The sequence below is a fragment of the Acanthaster planci genome, linkage group LG13 (assembly GCF_054643075.1).
Source record: "Acanthaster planci isolate LZ-2023a linkage group LG13, COTS_SCS, whole genome shotgun sequence".
NCBI classification, from domain to species: domain Eukaryota; kingdom Metazoa; phylum Echinodermata; class Asteroidea; order Valvatida; family Acanthasteridae; genus Acanthaster; species Acanthaster planci.
Window position 1 is genome coordinate 11,387,951 of NC_141789.1, and position 20,363 is coordinate 11,408,313.

Genomic DNA, 20,363 nt, shown 5'->3' on the forward strand with positions numbered 1-20,363 from the left:
TTCGGGCGGCTTGTTCTCGTATGTTCACGAACAGCTCGATTTGTTGTTCGTGGGTCGGCCGCTCGAACGCCGGAAACAAACAACCGGTTAGTTAGTTAGTGACAAGCAACATGGCGGCGTCCATGTAGGCTACGTTATTCGCGAGTTAATGTTTGGATGGGCTGAATTCTTTTCTATATAAACAGGAACATTCATTTCTGTGTTACGGAAAATAATCAATGTTAATTTTGCAAAACTTCCCATTATCTATGGCTTTGGAAGCCATCTCTTAACTTTTTGCAACTGTTCAAAAATCAAAATCTCACGAGTTTTTTTCGTGTGTTCCTGTAAAACCCTGACGAGGAGGTGTTGTGTGATCCTGTTCCGAGAACAGTGTTCTTGAGTCGTGTTCCCGCCGTTCGAGCGCGAGAACAAGAAACCCGTATCAAGATCAGGCCGCCCGAGTCGGCCTTTCGTCAAGTGGCTCGTGGAATAGCGCCACTGGGTGGTTGTACCCTTGATGGCGCTGTTTATCACGCACAGCTGGTAGCCGCCAGCTGCAGCCACTTGTGTACTCGTGCGTACACAGTATGCACACATATCCATACGTGCAAGGTGGTGGATATTCATCAGTGCGATTTATTATGCGGCAGACTAAAGTTTTCAGGAAGAAGGGCGAAGTGAATCTGAATTCTCGTCAAAATGAACAAGTTGCCAGTACAACAGGCGATTGCTGTCGGAGCCAGTAAACATCCTCACAACATGAAGAACGTCTTCAGTTATGGAACGGCGGGAATACGTTGCAGGTAGGCCTGTTGAAAGTACCGTTCGTGCGTTTCTAGCTCGAACCACACGTCGAAGGCCTGTCATCGGACGGTGTCACATGTCATGCCTGTTACCTCCAAGTTACAACGTGCGTGCAGTACGTACACGTAGGCTACACGTGCATGACGCGAGGCCTTCGTCATAAGCATCCCTCTTTTCGAATTTCCTACTTCAACTTCCCCTTCCTTAAATTGGAATGTTAAATCTGCATGATATATCTTTAAATAGGGACTTGGAATTTTTGTTTTTCAAAATGCTCTATTAATGGCATTGTTAATCACTGATGATTGCGATTACACCTGTACACTAGGATGGGTTACTCTAGGCCTATTGTATTTACATGTATTATCGCAGTTATCACATTTTCTGATCGATGCTCACTCACCTTCCTGAATTATCCTGGCCTTGTTGTTGTTTAACTATTACTGTTTTACTTGATTCAAAACTTGGTTTCCTCTACGATAGCTCGAAAAATCAGTGTGCGCATCGTATGCAAGTGGAGGTGGAGTCTCTAGATTGTAGGTCAACTCGCCCCCTGGCCAACTCGCCCCTTACCATTCAGCCCACTAGTCAACTCACCCCCTGGCCGAATTGCCCCCTAGCTGACTCGTCCCCTTACTACCCCCCCCACCTGGCAAACTTGCCTCGCCTCCTCAGAGGAGAGTCCACTGGTTTGGACCATTAACTACATTTTCAAAGTGATAATAGGCCTAAGTGTCCTGGCAGAAGGCGGGATATTGAAGAATTCACCTTAAGGGGATTATTGAGAATTATTCAATAAACTTGCATTCAGTTGATTGACTGATTGTAAAGCACGCTAAGCTTATCAGAATTCATTGTCTGGCACACATCATTACCTTGAGTCTCGACCTACTGGTATTTAAATTGTTCTGTGCAACTGATTTTGTGTAAATCTCATTTTAAATATTTAAATAAAGTGTTCTTTGCTCTCAACTTTATGCTGTGTTCGTCTTTTTTTTATTATAACCAAGTCACGACCATCATTATTATTTTCATAATAATTTATAATTATTATCCCGCCTTCTGCAAGGACACTTACAAATGTAGTTAATGGTCCAAACCAGTGGGCTCTCCTCTGAGGGGGCGACTTGGTTAGGAGGCGAGTTTGCCAGGGGGCGAGTTGGCAAGGGGCGAATCAGCTGGGGGATGACTCGTCTGGGGGGCAAGTTGGCAAAGGGGCGAGATAAGTGGCGAGATATCTGGGGTGAGTTGGCAAGGGGGCGAGTCAGTAAGGGGCGAGTCGGCCAGGGGGGGCAAGTTGACCTGAATTCCAGTCTCTATTATTGCAGTATCGAGAAATAGTTTCTATGATGGCCTTTAACCTTTCCCTGCCGGGCGACCCATTTTCGAGTACATAGATTTTATATGCAGAGCTGAGGAGCCCGGAACTGGGACAAAAGAGTTGGGCCTTATAACAAAAGACCGTGCTCAGCACAAAAGACTGAGCTGCTGGGCATTAGGGATATTTTTTCGCTCTCAATAGTGAAGATAATCCAGCCTTGTTTTGAAACAGTATACCACAGTTTGAGGCATTTAAAGGGAGCGGATTACCACCAGGGACAAAAGCTCTCCACCACCACAGTGATGAGCCACACAGCACTGCTGCATGCTAATCTGACCCCTATTGAAAAGAGGTCAGCAGTGCACTGTGGCGGTTTCGGGAACAAAAGAATCTTACGTAACACCGCACAACCTGGGCTCTTTTTCCAAGGCTGCAGGCCTGGCTGAAATATTCAAAAGTCAATGAAGGTTAATTTTCAGCTTTAGAGTAGTGCCCAAAGAGTCCTTCATATAGGTATAAATGGCCATTAAATGAAATGATGAATTTTAGAAGAATTTTGAAAACAGAAAATCTTGAAAAGGACCCAGCATGTTGTCTTGCTCAAGAAAAATCCACCGGGCAGCAAGTGGTTAACATATTTAAATAACTTTATTCTATAAATAAAGATAAACAGAATGATTTAGTTTTCATAGGAAACAAACTTACCTCATTTTGTGATAATGTTCCATTTTACCTGTAGTTGTCTCCATTTTTCCAGCCGCCTCATAAAAGGTGCCAAATATGAAAAGAATGAGATGAAACAATTGCATTGCATCACCTTACACTTATTATGATCTCGCAAGGAATGACTACATTTGTTTCACCAGAACTTTTTACCCCAATCTTAAATGTAGCAACAACTTTGACATTCATCTTATTACTTAAATTGGTGTCTGTGGACGGAGTAATAAATATGCAGGTATCGCAAATTTCATTTTCTTGGTTGACTCATTCTTTTATAGATGTCTGAATCATCGGTAAAATGTCCGCTTTATGAGTGTTAATTCCCTGAAACTTATAACCATCTCATTAGACCTGAACCATGTCATTCAAAATTAAGGTTAGAAATTCTGAATATCCCTTGCAAAATTCTTTGGGTTGTATAAGAAAAGCCAATGGAGACATTAATGCCAACGTAATTATTCGCTATTAATTGGCCAGAGGGTAAAACTATGATTAATACAAGTCTATTGTGATGGAGATTGGGGGCGCACTTTATGCACGCAAAACGTTTTTCAGCGCAGAAACCCATATTTTGACTCAAAAAAAATTGACACTTTTGTGCTTAAAATGTGTCTTATAAAGAATAATTAGCCATCATGAAAAAATGGATTCAGAGGAACCTGACCTGAAAAGTAAGGTAATATTGCAAAAATCTGCACAAATCTGCTGAAGAAAGACCACTTGGCTATCTGTTTGCATCACTGTCCAATCAGATTGAGTCATTTTAGTCACGTGACTTCTGTTTTGGTCAGCATGAGAAAATCCCCCTTTGCCACAGATTTAAATCTGCCAACATCAAGAAAATAAAACAATGATGTACAAATATACTGTTATACAGTAGATCTAATGGAAATATGCTAAATAAATCTAATTAGCCTCAGTTTTTATAAGTTAAGCCATCTAAGTAAAGTTATTTGGTAAGTTTGAAAGTCGATGTCCGCACCATTCTGAGTCTGCCATTACACTTCATCGTGAGTACATCGGTTAGCTCGGGTTGTAAAAGTCCATTTTGGCAATGTTCAGGCACCGCGTTCAGCCGCGGTTGATGGAATGTTTTTCACTTATTGGTTATTAGGACTAAGTTCCTGCATCTCTTAACCACTTCGTGCAGGGGCATTTTGCAATGTTGAGGATGCTGGGCCGGCATGACTATCATTTTTTCCGTTTTCAAAATCCTTCAACAATTCATCATTCCATTTAACAGTCGTTTATAGCCACACAGAGTAATCTTCAGGCACTACTCTAAGTTGACAGGTGACCTTCATTGACGCCCGGAATATTTCAGCCAGGCCTGCAGCCTTGTAAACAGCCCAGATAGTGCGGTGTTATACAACTGTCTTTTGTTCACGAACCTGGCTCAGTGCACTGCTGACCTCTTTTCAATAGGGGCCAGATTAGCATGCAGCGGTGCTGTGTGGCTCATCGTGGAGAGCTTTTGTCCCCGGTGGTAATCCACTTGCTCTAAATGCCCCAAACCCTGGTATACAATAACGCTGGATTATCACCACTTTTGAGAGTGAAAAATGCCGGTAATGCCCAGCAGACTGGTCTTTTGTTCGGAGTACGGTCTTTTGTTACAGGGCCCTGTTTCCTTTGTCCGAGTTTGGAGACCCCGGCCACACATATAAACCATACGGCTCCGATTTCAGAGTCCCCGGCTGGTAGTGGTTAAGGAACTGTCTTCCCTTTTGCTACCAGACCATTTATGTGCCTTACTATTCACATTTTACCTGGGCATAGGCAATATTCAAGGTGGTTTGTGATTTTAATCAAATTCCTTGATTTGATTTCTTAATTTAAATCCAAATTTGATAGGTTTTGTAGCAAAGGAAATAAATAAAAGACAATTAACACACATTCAGCTAAATTTGTGTGTTCTGGAATAGATGTCTCAAATTTTTCCAAAAAAAGTCTGCTGTAAATGTCATACATGTAATCTGATATAAATCTTAAAAATAAAATTTTTTAATTAGAAAAAGACATTTAAACAATTGCCAATTCTGTTGATAATTAAAAGAATATTGTGTAGTTATGAATGAAACTTTGGTTTTTAACAGTAATTTCCATTTACTGCTACATTGCCAGGAACTCCTTGTACCTAAAATGCGCATGTTCAATCCCGATGACCTGGTGGCTGGAATACACCTCGATCGACATCCACATTACGGTGGGACGCCAGCAGTTTTTGTTACAGTTATGCCAACATTTTGTCCTGGATGAAGTCCAGGTTGTACCAGTTACATGTACAAGACATCAAGATGTTCAATATATTTCTCGGTGCACATAAAGATTGTGTACATGTAAGTGTTTGGAGTTTGGAGCTAAATCGGCTCACATAACATGTACGGGAATGTGTACGTGTTTTTACTGATAACTGTATTCCTGTGTTTACTTTGATGACTATTTCTGGCTTTATTTTTCTGCAGAGCTGACATATTAGATCCAGTCTTGTATCGTCTCGGGCTTCTTGTTGTTCTAAGATCTAGAGCAGCCAGAGGTAAGAGAACACTTTACACTGAAAGTGGCCTTTTGAATGCTAGTTCATGATAGTTAGTTTGCAGTGTAGTAATTAGTAGTACACACATAGATGGTCTTTTGCAAATTGGAAGTACTCTTTTACCATTCGGTTACACATGTACCTTAGTTCTTAGTTGCAAGTGCACAAAGTACATGTACAATGCCTACCTCCACAGAATTGGAAAGAGTATATAAGTGTATCACCGTGTCCCTCCTAGAAATAGTTTGTGGATACATCTATGATGGGTGTTTTGATCGTGAGAAAATGCTGCAACATGTCAACAACATGTACACGTACATAAAGGCCATACACATTCACTCCATTGTGCATGTAAAAGGTGCATGAAGTTCCCTCTTCAGGGTGTGCACCTTCAGGGTGCGCGCCGAGGTGATTGGTCCTTTCTTTTTGATTCCCAGCGACCATTGGGGTCATGATCACCGCCTCCCACAACCCGGAGCAGGACAACGGGGCCAAGTTGGTGGAACCCATGGGGGAGATGCTGTTGCCGGCCTGGGAGGGATACGCAACACGAATTGCCAATACTTCGTGAGTACATACATGTACAAGTACATCCTGAAATCATGAAGGCACTTGTGGTTTCCAAAGAAATGCACAGCAATTTGATTGAAAAGAAAGAAATGGACTACAATAGATGAGATTCAATATCCATCATAATTTCAACTCTATAGAAGTATTTGCATAAAGTTCCTGTCCATACTTGTAATACAATGTCAGCAGTTCTTGAAAATAGATTTGTGACTGTATGTCATCTGCAAGTACATGTAATTTGTATTTTCAGCCTAGCTACTGCTAGCTACCCTATATGCCTATATGTACATGTGGCTAGCTGAGTATTTTTCTGAATAGCAGGCCTATTATCATTCATTTTCTCTGGTGCTGAAACCGAGGATTGCTCAAATGTGATGTAGGCTCTGCGGTTCACAAGCTTGAAGGAATGTAGAGGGAGGAGATAATGAGAAGCAGTCATTGTCTTAGAGGTTGAAGGAAAACTCCCGAAGGAATGTTCTAGATAAAATCCACCGAGTTGGGTAGAAACTGAATACCCCATCCACATGTTGGTCTTGTTGGGATTCGAACCCAGGTCTTGGAGGTGAAAAGTAAGGAAAGCACTCAAACCACTACACCAACATACAAGAAGTTCACCTGTATGAACCAAACCAGTGAACCAGATGTGTGACAATTTCCAGGGAAGACATCAGATCATGGTGAAATACACCTTATTCCTGGGGACACCATTTTTTATCATGTTCAGTGTGCTACATTTGCCTTTAATCTGTTAATGGGTTGGTGCTTGACTATTTTGGGTTCCCTGCCTCATGTTCAGGGTTTTTTAATGTGGCTTAAAATATTTACATGTAGATACACTGCACATGTAATTTGTCATAATTTTGGAATTATTTAAGAGTATAAATGACATTAGTTTTTGATTAACTTTTATTTCAATTCTTTCAGTTTTATTCTCAGGTTGCCAAACTAAAAAGATAAACTGACTCTTGAATTATTCCATATTGTATGCCATTTTGCCTGGTAGATTTATAACTGAGAAAGGCTTTTGTGAATTTGATTTTGAATGGCAATAATTGGAAGTGCCTCAGGTCTTTTCATGGCCAGCATCCTTTCGTTTGAATTCCAAACGAAATGAGTGTTGGCCAGTTAAGGTTAACTTTGGAAGGAGATCTTTCCATAAAAATTGAATTTTGCAGTGGCTTAAATTTCTGCTCTAAGGGATACACAGGTCCATGAAAGTAATGGTTGGGATTTACATGTATATTGTGTGGATCAGTTTCATTTGCATGTAAATGTACACAAGCATTTCTCACTCATGCATGGCGGCAAATTCGTGCTCCGTGAAATGGGACAAACATCAACATGGAAAAATACAGGGTGCAGGATAATACAAGGCTTTATGGAAAGCCCTTTCAGCCCTGTATTAACCCTGTTTGACTGCCCTGTACACGTATGTCATAAATCATGGGCGTGTAGTCTGAATTTCAGGGTACCACGCCTCGAAGCTGCTGCGGTGCATTTTTTGAGCCTCATTTTACTTTGCGGACTTCAGAACGCGCCGGCATAAAATCAATAACTCACGACCAGATGTGGGATAAATGTTTGCTGTGTTTCACCACCATTACAACAGGTGTCTGGACATTCTTGTGAATTGAATTTCTTTTTTTTTCACTGTGCGCAGTAGAAACTGACCTGCCAAATTTCTATAAATCCAGATAAGCGGTGAATTATTACATTATGTGCCCCTTCTTTCGTCATTGTTCTGTTTTGCAAAACACGCAGATGGCAGGGCAAATTAGTGTGGTTTCCATGGCTACCGTATGGACGTGTAGTTTCCTAGGAGTTTGAAACTATTTTTATCGTGCACACACATGTACTCATTCATGTAACGAGCACACAGCCTGTTGAAGTTGTCCCTCAGTTTCTGCATGAAATGCTCTTGTGGATTTGCTGCTGTGTACGTCAAAACATTTGTATGCCCCCCAGCTTTTCCAAGAAAAAAACCTGGACGCGTTCGTCAAAGGTGAATGAATTGAGGTTGTGTCTGTTAACAAATGCCTGGGGTGCGTATTCACATAAATATACATCAGTGCTGGTACATTAGTTACAATACCTGTTTTTCTTCAGAACCTTAATTCTTTGAATATTGATCATACAATTTTTAAAAGGTTTTCGTGATCAGTTCCATAGATTCCTGTTAGGTTCTGCCTGAGTCCCATCAGTGCATTTAGAAATAGACTCAAGATCACAATAGTGCAACAGACAAGTAGGATTATTGGCCATTAACAAGAGCCACTGAACCCAATACCAGCCTGAGATTAGCAGTAAGATCCAAATGATTACATATATGTACAAGTTTGTCTGGCAAGTGCCCCCCACCTCAAGCAAAGTTTTTAAATCAAACGATTGCCATGTCATGATGTGAATTACATCCGAAATCAGCTTGTTCTCATTCAGCCCACTGCAGCTACGCAGTAGTGCAGGATTCCCGCGACCTAGAAAAGTCATGGAAATTTTTTTGCTTTCCAGGCCTGGAATTTGAAAATGACTGAAGTCATGGAAAAGTCATGGAATTTTTCAAACCCTGTGTGTGTTTCTACTATTAGAAAGAAGTGCAAAAAAAGGGTAATTTTACTCACAACTTTAAAAATCTGAATAATCAAAGAAATGTTGTTCTTGGGTCATGCACTTACATAATTTGGTCATGGAAAAGTCATGGAATGTACTTGTGCTTTAGGTGCAGGAACCCTGGCCTTGTCAATGTTTGCAAACTTCACCAAATTAACCCCTTCATGGCAGGATTATTTTGACCGTGACTGCTGGGCTGTGGCATGCCCTGGATGAGGGGCTTTGTCCAGCAGCAGGCCCCATTGAACCAGCAGCTGCTTTGTGAATAGACTGTATGTGTGGTATGCACTTATCCTCACACAACGGTGCGGTAGTAGCAGTCTTCCGTAGCGAAGGAACTAAGACCAATCTACTGGTGGCAATTTTCAAAAATGCATCGTGTACATCTTTCTTGAAATGACCATTTGTCATTATTTTCTACAAAATGACCGCTTACATAAAACAATCATTTCACAGGGAGTTTAATTGTCCCATAACCATATATAGAGCCAAATATGCTTTTTTTCAGCAATAATTTCGCCAGTTACAGTATGTTTTTGTTCTTGTAATTTGTATCCGTGTTGTTGGCCATAAATTATGTATGTATACATATATGTGGTGATGATTTGGTTTATTGTACATGTACACACATGTACAGGGTACATGTGAAGGCGTTTGGAAAAGTTTCACCAAACGTTCATCAAATTACCATAAATGTAAATACTCTGTATCCTTAGCAACGGTGATATTCAAGTAATTTGGCCCAGCACAGAACGCATTACACATCACATCAACTTTACATTTCCAGATCTGTAACATTGTGTTCTCTGCATGTACATGTGGTATGGCCATTTTCTCACCTATCCAGGTCAGTTTTAGATTGCGTGAACTTTAATCATGTGAATCAGTTGTACACATGAGTCAAAATAGTGAAAAAGAAGTTCTTGAGTCTTTCAAAATTGTGGAAAAATTGTATTTTTTTCAAATGGATATATCTCATTTTGGAAAGAAACCCTTCACATGCTCCTAGGCTGAGATCCATCATTGGTGCACATCAGGAAATGAGATAGTCCACTGATATCATTTATGAACCCAGACCATAGGCATATGCATGTGGTACATTTACATGTACATTTACCAATAACCTTTCAAACAAATCAGTGTTTACCTGTTCTGCATGTACTAGCGCACGCATGGCTGCCCGAAGATAAAAAGAACACTGCCTCATTCAACTTTCCACTTGCTTGAAGCTGCGAGGAAAATGTAGCTTTTTGGCCATTGCAAACGTGATGCACATCAACAAACTCTCTGAGTTTGGTTTGTTGGCCTGCAAGTACACATACATGTGTGGTTTACAGTCGTGAAACCCCACTTCCCAAAGGCTGCGGAACAACCTGTGATGGACTGGCATTCCATCTGGGGTGGGGTGGGGGGTATACACCATATCGTCGCTGTCGTCACCTTCAAAACCTGTTGTAGTTCGACAGTTCAATTTTAATACAGACATTTGGGGGCCTTGTGAAAACGGTTCTGCCTATTCCTCCTTGATTTCATTACTATTCCAGTGATGAAGACTTGGGCAAGTGTATCCAAAGCCTCATCACTGAGCTTGATGTAGACATGACAGTGCCAGCAAACATCTTCTTGGCGAGAGACACAAGGTAAAGTTGATTCACTGATGTCTTCTTCAAAAGCTGGAGTTCCTACATGTACATGTACCATCATCACCTCACCCAGCCCAAAATTTACATTATCTCTCGTCTTTTTACCAGTATGTTTGCTGGGCAGTGTTTTGCCGAAGGTTTCTCTTTATGAAACTGATCTGCAAGCATCTCAAGAGTTTCTCAGTATGATTTCATATTTTATAGTATTGCTGAGTACCCACAAGGCCACTCACAGTGAAGACACCCAAGTTTACTTGAGCCCGAACTTGTTCAAAGCATGTGATTTGGCTGGTGATGGTTACTGATAAGGCCGGTCCCACACATGCATTTTGATTATCCTGAATAAGTTATATGGCAGGTTTCAGTTTGTGCATGTATTGGCACAGTACCAAACTACATGTATGTCATTGTATTGGCTTTTGCCCATAGCGGCTTTTTGGGACACAATCTGGCACAGTGGTTCTGCCATTACTCGGACATGCAATAGCTGTGTGGACGTATCACGAATACGGTGATTTCATGTCGATAGTGGTCGGTTGCCAACCGTTCTTCAGAACACACATTTTCTCTACACCAAAAGATTCACCTCAGGGCTAGAGTAGATGCAGTGTGACCGTGGATTTACATGTACATGTATCTTCTCTGCTCTTTGCAGTGTTGCTGGTGGTCTTAAACGAAATGAATCTAATGCAGTCAGTATTTGGGCTGGTATGATCACTTTCCGTGCTGCCATTTCTTTTCTGTCTTTCAGACCCAGCAGCTTTGGGTTAGCTCAGGCTCTGATAGATGGCATTCAAGCACTGAACGGTGACTACATTGACTATGGTATGAACACAAGCCATTCCAGCCACATGCTTGAAGGAAATCTCTCTTTGTCTTTTTTTTTCTGCCGTGTTCTGTAAATAACTGGCATATTGACCATACTTGTTTATTTGGAACTTGGAAAAGGTCAACAGATTTTGCGTGTTGTGACTGGCCAACGCGTTGCAAACTCTTGGTGGTGCACTGTTGTGGATCACTCGTACTGTATTTGGTGGTTTGTGCAATAGTGCAGATTCTTAACACTTTCAGATTTTTAAATTTTTATATTATGTATTTGCGTATTTCAATCAAAATGTCCCTCATGAAATGAATAAGAAATTTTGAATTGAATTGAATGGAATAGTATATTAATTTGTAAGTTAAGTATACTTGTATAAATAGTTGGTTTCACTATGAAAGTGATACATAGGATAGGTTTGGTGCACCACAAGGTGACGTTCATGTACCATCCATAGACTTTGTACACATGATATGTCAGTTCGTGGTGCGGGAGCCATCCACAATACATCAGTTTGTGGTGCAACCGACGGAACACACTTTTTTTTGTCAAGTTGATATTTATTCATCTCTCTCTCAGGGCTCTTGTCAACACCTCAGCTCCACTACATGGTGCGATGCCACAACACCCAAGGTAGCTACGGCACCCCCACCGAGCACGGGTACTACAGCAAGCTGGCCTCCGCCTTCACCAAAGTCAGAGAACAGGTGTGGTAGAGCTCCGCTTTAAGTCTCTCTGAAACCGTGTCAAAGGGAGACAACTGGGTGTGGTCCACTTGTGTGCCTGTATTGCTTTTACCACAACCGAGTACCCATTTTTGTAACATGTTCCTGCACAACTGTAATATCCTTTGAAACAATAAAGCATTGTGACCGTGGGATTCTCCACAAACTGTAACACCTTAGGCTTCCATTAGAAAATACTGTTTTCCAAAGTCTACGGGAAACTGTCATTACAAAATAGATCTAGGTACTCACCATGTCTGTGGGATATCTGGTACCTGCAAACTCAGCACAGCCCTCGTGTGTTTGTGCTCTTTGTGTTGCCTTACAAGAGTAGGCCTAGTACCCACAGCTTGTTCTAACATGGCAAAGTCAACAGTGTTGGTTGACCTTTGGCTGCAGGTGGAACGGCATTTGCCCAAGTTCTTGATTCTTTTGAGATAAGTTTTGCCCCAAATCAGCATGGTTTGTGACGTCATTTCGGTTCTAGTGCAAGAGCAGCAAGAGTTCTTACACGGGTGAGTTGTCGTTGGACGGGGCAAACGGTGTGGGAGCTCTCAAAATCCAGCAGATGTGCCAGCATTTCAACAACAAACTGAAGATTTCTGTTTACAACGACGGCACTCACGGACAACTGAATGACAGGGTGAGGTTTTGAATCAACGTAGCCATTTCAATTATGGAAGTTTTGACAATTGTAATAAGCTGAAGCATACCCCGTCTAGAGTTTTCTTGAAATGTTCATTTCAGTTTGTGCATAAGCACATGTTTCTAAGCAATGGGGATGCAGAATGTTACATCATCATTGTACTGTTTTTGTATTCAACCTGAATGGCACTGGCTCTCTTGATTAGGCTATGTCCTAGTAATAGCTACTGCGAGCAAGAACAGGTGTGTCTTTTTGAAATGGATGGAGCTGTTGGCAAACTGCTTTTGCAGGTTCTTGCATTATCATTGGTTGCCGTCAAGAAATTCCAACCCGGCCTTCGAAATTAGTGATAATATTGCACTGACAAAGCACTTGCTTTCATTCAGCCTCTACATTTCTTGCATGGAACCATTAAAAACCAGTCCCGGTAAACTGGAATGGGGCAGTTGAAATCAATTTCACACCTTTTTTTTTTTTAATTGATCTCCAGTGCGGAGCAGACTTTGTCAAAGTGCAGCAGAAACCACCCTATGGTAAGTCACTCACTAGATCTTTGCCAGCCAGAATTTAGACACTGCAAACAGATTGCTGGCATTAGTAACCACGTATTGTCACTGTATATGAAATAGGTCAGTCCTATGCTGTCAGTAATCTTCAGTGTGCAGTTCTGCACCAGGATGTAAATTAGCTGTAGCACTGTAGGCATTGAAGTTAGGAACCTTCCTGCGTGTTTCAAATCCTATGTTTTTCAGGAAACTGATGGTCCCACCTATTTCATAGGAGTAAGGCAAAAAGGTGATCCGGTTTTCATTTTATCCATACAGCAGTATGCATGTTATTGTTCAATTGTGGAAAACCCAGAGATATATTTAACTCCAGGTGTTTTTCGTTCAACTTCAAAGGGATGCCTTTAGAAGAAGCGGGTCAGAAGTGTGTGTCTCTGGACGGCGATGCTGACAGGATTGTCTACTACTTCATAGACCATGGTGAGTGAATTTTTGTGGCCATGAACCCAGCCCACATTCTGTGGTTAGCCATGTCTTAAGCGGGGCTTGGTTTGTATAAATCACCTTACTTTTTGGTCTCTATAGATGGTGTTTTCCACTTGCTGGATGGTGACAAGATAGCTACCCTTGTAAGTACAGCGTCAAGTTTGCTCAATGCTCAGATTCATCTCCTCAGGTATCGTCGTGTCGCATCAAAATTGCTTGTAGGCCTGTACGTCTCAAATGATATGAGAATAGAAGCTTTGCATGGTAGCCATCTTGCAGGACAGTTCTTTTGTTCCACAGGTAAACCTACTTTGTGGATGCCCCATGGAACAAAAGCACTGGCCTGCAAGATGGCAGCTGTGCAAACTCACAATCGTTCAGTCTTTAGGTGGATGGCATGTAGTTCAGAGGAAAAAGATGACTTGCTTCTGAACGAACAGTTCAAGTTCCATGCACAGTCTGTCGAGCATCTGTCATATGTGGAATTACCACTTTCACGGGGTCTGTCCTGCGGCTGTCATGAGTAACCCGCTCACTGCCTACGTGCACAGTCTGTAAACAAGGAGACACCCGTTAACCAACTCAACTTGCCCGTTATGTGATGTCTTAACCCGCGTTGTATCCGTCCACAGATTGCAGGCTACATCCAAGAGCTGCTTATTGCAGCAAACTTGCAGCTCAACATAGGCCTTGTGCAGACGGCCTATGCCAATGGAAGCTCAACCCAATATGCCACTGGTGTTCTTGTAAGGGACTCATCTTAGTAGTAAATTATAAAAGTCAGTTTAAACTATCCCCTAAATCACTTTAATTTCAAAACAAAAACTAACACCATTTGAAACTTGTTTGCAAATCATTAACTGGAACATCGTTTCTGTGACCTGTTTGAAAAAACAAAACCCTGTAAATTTCAAAATTGAATGGCCACCCAGATCAGAGAGACATTCAAGCTCACCTTGACAAATGTTAAGTTAAAAATAAGCCATAGGAAAGCTTTGGTCAGCCCATTGATGAGCGTTACCCATAGTCATCAAAAAAAATTTGCACTTGTGTGCAACCATGGTAGTTACAGCCTCTATGATCCGTGACTAGATGACATATGCAGGTTTATAGCTTCAGTCATGTGCAAAGATCGTATAGCGCTGCAAAGCGGCGCAAGATGTTGAACTTCATCGGGAATACACGTAAAACGTTGTAATCGCATGGGCGCCATTTGAGCAAGCGATACGCCTGCGCAATACATATTAATGCACAGGGGCAAGCACCGTGGCAGGCACGTGCACCTGGTGAGCCTGTGCCCAAGCATTACCGTAAACTGCGTAGTCGTATCGCTTGCTCAAATGGCGCCCATGGTAATTACATCTTTTGGGCAGAGTTAGCCATCTTGCGCCTTCGGCACTATACGATCTTTGGTCATGTGTCCATTGAATGAAGACATCGCTAGATTGGAAGACTGACAAACTGCAACTTGAATGCTCACTAAGTGTAGCACCTTCCATGTTTCACAAACCCTAAGTGCAAATGCCACTCCTATTCAAGTTTCTTTTCCTGAAACCCTGTGTGGAATGGAGAGCGTTAAAATTCCGACATGCATGAATTTTGTGTACAGAAAGTGCCCGTAGCTTGCGCCTGTACCGGAGTCAAGCATCTCCACCACAAAGCTCAGGAATTTGACGTGGGTGTCTACTTTGAAGCCAACGGACATGGAACGGTAAGCTCTGAAACTCGAGGTTACACAGCAGTCAATTTGGCATTTGAGTGGTGCTGTTTTGGCAAACTGCAGTAAGAGTTCAAGAAGGGAGTGGTGAACCTGTGCGGCATACGTGTGAAGTTTTTACAACTCAGCGAGCATTGTGTGGGAGCAAGTTTCCCATTGATTTGGTTATCGCACTTCATTCTTACAGGTGTTATTCAGTGCCTTAGCAACAGAGAAGATCAACTCAGCTAGCCAGGACGAAAGGTAATATGGAAATATATCCAATAATGAACAAGCGGCAGGCATCACATACTCTTTAAGCTTGTAACCTGTTCTTTTTGCTGAGCCAGTCATTATTTGGTTGGCATGTTAATAGAAGCTCCAAGAATTTGGAGTCACGCCGTTTGGGATTTCCAAATTTGTGTCCAAAGTTCGATAATGCTTCCTGGTTTTTGGTTCATATTTTTCCCTGTGTACATAAAGATTACTGTCGCAGATTTTGGAAGTTTCAAACTTTTAAGTTTTAATTCTGTCTTTAGTCATTCTCCAATTGTTTGTTGTCTGTCAAAAAGACTCACATTTTTCCAGAGCTAAACGATGTACAGATTCTGCAAGATCATAGCTGTGATTTTGTTCGCTGTTTGTAGTGATTTTCGTTGGTTTGTTTGTTTCTCTTAAGGCTGTCAGATGATCAGAGACAAGCGGCCACCACTCTAAAGTATCTGCAGGAGCTTATCAATGAGGTAATCAGGTCCGGTACTGACCAATCAGAAACTGCCTCACTGAAGTAGAAAGAGGTGACATGTGATTAGTGTAATTTCTTTATTTTTTGGTGGAGTTGGATTCTAACAGCAAATCATTTGCATCTCAGATATGATACAATAGTTTCACAGAGTTAGTCGTTAAGTTAAACCAAATTTAGGCATATCACCATGCAGTGCCTTAGACAAATGCATTTGTGTCTTAATTTAAAAACATTACTGCGTTGCTTTTTCCAGACTGTTGGCGATGCAATATCCGACATGCTGGTGGTGGAGTGTATCCTACATGCCAAGGACTGGACAACGGCTGACTGGAATGAAGCTTACACTGACCTGCCCAACAGACAACTCAAAGTCAAGGTGATCCGTCGCTGTGAGAGGCTGTAAAGTTGGACCGACTAGATATTGGGTCTCAAGACCACAAAGATTTACCAGTAGTTACCTGTGCTTAAACAACAGACGCTGCATTTTTTGCACGGCAGTGATGCCCCTTTTGGGGGACTCACTGTCTAACATGCCCCGAAGGGGCAGACACTCAAGGCCAAGTTTCACAGGAATTTACAATATCTGCCTGTGCATCTGGAAGCCAGACTCTCTCTTCTTTGGAGGCGAGGGGGTATATTACATGTAAGTTAACCGAAAGTTGGTGGTCTTTGTTAACAGGTGAAGGATCGAAGGGTCATTAAGACCACCGATGCGGAACGTTGTGCAACAACTCCATCTGGTCTCCAGCCAGCCATTGACGACATCGTCAGCAAGTACACCAAGGCTCGATCGTTTGTCAGGTAGTGCCAAATTTCAAACTTCAAAAAGCAGGATTTGAAAGTGAGTCTTGTAAAGCAGCCAGTTCTCATTTTATGCTTGGGCTGTTCACATGAGCATATTTCTCTGAATTTGTCCTCTTTTCAGGATTTTGTTCCACAGCTGTGGATATTAAAAGGTGAAGCCGTAATATTAACTTTGTCATGTTGAATTATGGATTTTGCTTAAATCAACATATTTGCCATCTGTTGGGACAGCTACACCAACTGCTGTCGTGTTCAAATGTTGTCAAACAGTGCTAAGTTGCTCCAACTTCTGGTGTTATACCTTGCCGAAGTCCTTACCGTTATTTAAAATAATGTGGGGAATGCAGGTGTTAGTGGATTCGTCTTACTCTGAGATTGTTGTCATTTTTTCAACCAGACCCTCGGGAACTGAAGATATAGTCAGAGTGTACGCTGAGGCAGACACACAGGTAGGACTAACTGTAGGAATTGACTTGGGGAGGGGGGACATGTGGTCTAGTGGTTAGTGTTTGTAGCTTTCCAGTCACTGGATCAGGGGTTCAAATCCAGCTGTTGGCAGCATGTTGTGACTTCGGGCAAGTCATTTGGCCCCCTGTGCGCCTCCCTCCACCCAGGAGTAAACCTGTGAGGGCAGACTTGGTTATTACGTTTAGCCGTTTGCACCTGACATGGCCGCATCAGGTTAGCACACTCGCCAGGGAGCTTAAATGGTTTCAGGAATGTTGCGAGCCCAATATGCAGGGATAATGATAATGTACGGGCGCCTTTGAATTACAGATACTGTGAGATACTGGGCGCCTTATAAACGCTTGGATATTGTTATTAATTGGCTTGGTGAGGGCGTGGAACCCATGCTCTGTTCACAAAGAGGTGCACACAGTAAATGCAGTCTGTTCTCATTGAGGAGCCCACCAGAGCAAGGGAAACACATAGTCAAGGGGAATACACACTTGAATGATAGTTATACTCTGGGGAGGAACCCCATTATAGGGACAAAGTTGTGCCCACAATTCGTTCCCATATTTCACAACAAAAGAAATCCCCCCCACGTGGGGTAGGCCAGGACACAAGATTTTTGCCACTTGAGGGCTCCTATCTTCATTCTGCATGTATTGCCTCGTGAATATGGATGATGTGTAATAATGTACTCATTTGATATGTGCCGTGTCTGCATCTTGTGGGCTTGCAGGCCATGGCCGACTCCCTTGCCTACGAAGTTGCCGCCAAGGTCCATCAGCTGGCAGAGGGCATCGGGGACCCTCCCGTCCAGCCCGGCTCCAGCTAGCAGATCAGAACCCCTAGTTACGCGGAGCTGTTAAGTAATATATTGCTTAGCACGTATATTGCGATGTGCAGCACGTGAACAAATTTCTGTCGTCTGAGTCGCTGATCGTTTGTCATAAATCATTTGTTAGAATCAGTGATGAACTGTTTTGTTGATAGCCGCTGATTATACCGCTGTGCCGTGTGCAGGCATGATCACCACAGTCGCAGCTCTCCACACACAGAGAGAATGCAGTGACTGCGCTTCTCACATGCAGAAAAAAAAATTTGGGACAGTACCGACAAGTGGAAAACACTGGCACTGTTTCGTCTATTGTCAGATGAGGAAATGTCTGAAGTTGTTAGTAATAATTATGTTTGTAACAGAAAGGAAACAAAGAAGTCTGTCAAACTATGATAGCATAATGTAAGACGCAATGCAGCGTCTGTTTAAGCTTTAACCATATCAAACATGAAAACTTTGTTATGCATTTTTACTTTGGACTGACAAAGTAACACGACGGCTTATATGACACAAAGTTTACAGATGATTTATTCAGGAATTGTATAAAACAAGTGAATGCTTCACATTCTTGCAATGGAAGGCATATTTCATTTGGTGGCAGATTGAATGTTCTATTCCAGTGTTCTATTTTGATCTCGTGGAATAGAACGTTCCATCTTTCACCTTGAGAAATTCTTCTTACCATTGCACTCATCAAGTATTTCATTATTTGTGTACAAAACAGAAATCAGCGGAGAACCAGTCATGGCAATTGTATTGCATGCCATCTTCATAGCTGGTTACCCATTTTTGGTAAGCAGTTGTTGTCAGTGCTAAGCGCCCCTATGTAATTGGATCCTGGGCAGCTTTCTAATACTTGGTTTCATCCCCATATCAGACCTGGTCTCTGAAATTGATCCCTAAATCCATGCCTACAGTTATAACATTACATATTTCAGTGGTCGTTTTATACTATCACTGTCTGACAACTTATGAGCCAACGGCTTCATAGTCGGGGGTTAAAAATTGGGCGAAGCTCAAGATGGAGATGAAGCCAAGTATCGGAAAACCCCTGTACATGTATAGTTCTGAATTAAGCCTTCCAGTACTGTATATTTAAAAAGCTTAACTTATGCCTTTTATGCATAGCCTATGATATCTTGGGTGGATTCAAAGTTTTGGGACCCAAAAACCCAAGGATATTCTGGGTTCATGATTTGCAGGGTCCAGGGAACATGTATTTCTTTGCCTTATTTAATATTTGTCTTGTATCTGTGCCAAGTAGTTGTGTATAACAGTCTAGGAGTAAAGGTGCATTTTGGGGGCTTTATTTTGAGCAGGCTGGGTCTAGCCCTGCCTGGCGGAGTTAATGTTGGCTGGCAAATGTACATATGTTGGGCCAAAATCTGCCAAGAGCCAGCGACGTGCAGCATGTTACACGACATGTAGCTTGGCCTGTAAGCAACTCTTTCCCAAGAGCCAGCGACATGCAGCATGTTACACGACATGCAGCTTGGCCTGTAAGCAACTCTTTCCCAAGAGCCAGCGACATGCAGCATGTTGCACGACACGTAGCTTGGCCTGTAAGCAACTCTTTCAACATTCCAACATTCGGAACCCAAATTTGTGTGGAATGGTATGCTTATTTTGTGCAGCCAACCGAGCGTCCCGTTGGTACCAAAGTGGAGTAACTGTTTTTTTTTTTGTTTTTTTTAAAAATGATGTTTAAACTCATAAAGCAGATGTATGAAATATAGGAACATGTCCTTCGTTCCAATCTCAGGCATTTTGAAATCATGGTGCTTGTTTTTTTTCCAAACTCTCACAATTGCCTCATTCTTGTGCAGTAGCTTATCATGTCTTTCAAAAGTTGATCAAGCATGTGCAGAGCATAAATATGTTTGTCAGGTTTGGTTGAGTCATGTCTATTCAATAATAATAGCGTGTCACTCGAGACTGAAGCATGCCAAGTTGTGGTTGAAAGGGAAAGGTTGGTTTCCAGAAACTGTGACTGAACTCTTTATTTTGTGTTTTTATTTTCTTTAAAGGATGTGTAGGTCTGTTGGACAAAATTTGATTTTACGGTTAAAAAAAAAAGGTCAGTTCCAAAATGTAATTTTCGTGTAGTGTTTTTGATTTCTTTTTAATTGTTTATGAGTTGGTCCGTCATTTGATTTTTAAAAGACCAATCAAACCTATCTTTGAGATTTGACTTTATGCTTGCAGCACAATGAAATAAAGTAGTGGTTAATTGCCAACCACTTTCAGGTCCACACCTGCCTCGTCAGTGCTCTGTTGTAGGGCAGTTTCAAAGTTCTGCCGATGAAATTATGAAACTAAAATCGTGAGTGTACGAGGTTAATCATAAAAAGAAATGGTATAGTATGTGCGTTGCCAGTACTAAAATGTTTATTTCATTTTATCAAAGATGACTGGGCATTTTCAAAAAGCACATGCATTCTTATCGCTTAAAAAGGACAAA

General features: G+C 41.8%; 1 protein-coding gene across 1 annotated transcript; it reads left to right on the forward strand.

Moving 5' to 3' along the window:
• The first annotated feature begins 554 nt into the window (after positions 1 to 554).
• Positions 555 to 19,567, forward strand: pgm3 (phosphoglucomutase 3). The gene is made up of 18 exons (XM_022241972.2): positions 555 to 785; positions 5,296 to 5,366; positions 5,804 to 5,933; positions 10,088 to 10,183; positions 10,938 to 11,011; positions 11,586 to 11,713; positions 12,219 to 12,374; positions 12,868 to 12,910; positions 13,280 to 13,363; positions 13,469 to 13,512; positions 14,002 to 14,115; positions 14,979 to 15,080; positions 15,274 to 15,329; positions 15,745 to 15,808; positions 16,064 to 16,186; positions 16,490 to 16,611; positions 17,012 to 17,063; positions 17,804 to 19,567. The coding sequence occupies exons 1-18, from the start codon at positions 682 to 684 to the stop codon at positions 17,897 to 17,899; spliced, it is 1,659 nt and encodes a 552-aa protein (XP_022097664.1). The 5' UTR covers positions 555 to 681; the 3' UTR covers positions 17,900 to 19,567.
• Positions 19,568 to 20,363: the final 796 nt, after the last annotated feature.

What these genes read in the sequence shown, in the direction of transcription:
- pgm3 (XM_022241972.2), top strand. Translation starts at nt 682, where the DNA reads ATGAACAAGTTGCCAGTACAACAGGCGATTGCTGTCGGAGCCAGTAAA. An exon ending in TCACCAAAGTCAGAGAACAG is followed by an intron (nt 11,714 to 12,218) that starts GTGTGGTAGAGC and finishes TTTCGGTTCTAG; the next exon opens with TGCAAGAGCAGCAAGAGTTC. An exon ending in AAGGCTCGATCGTTTGTCAG is followed by an intron (nt 16,612 to 17,011) that starts GTAGTGCCAAAT and finishes TTTTTCAACCAG; the next exon opens with ACCCTCGGGAACTGAAGATA.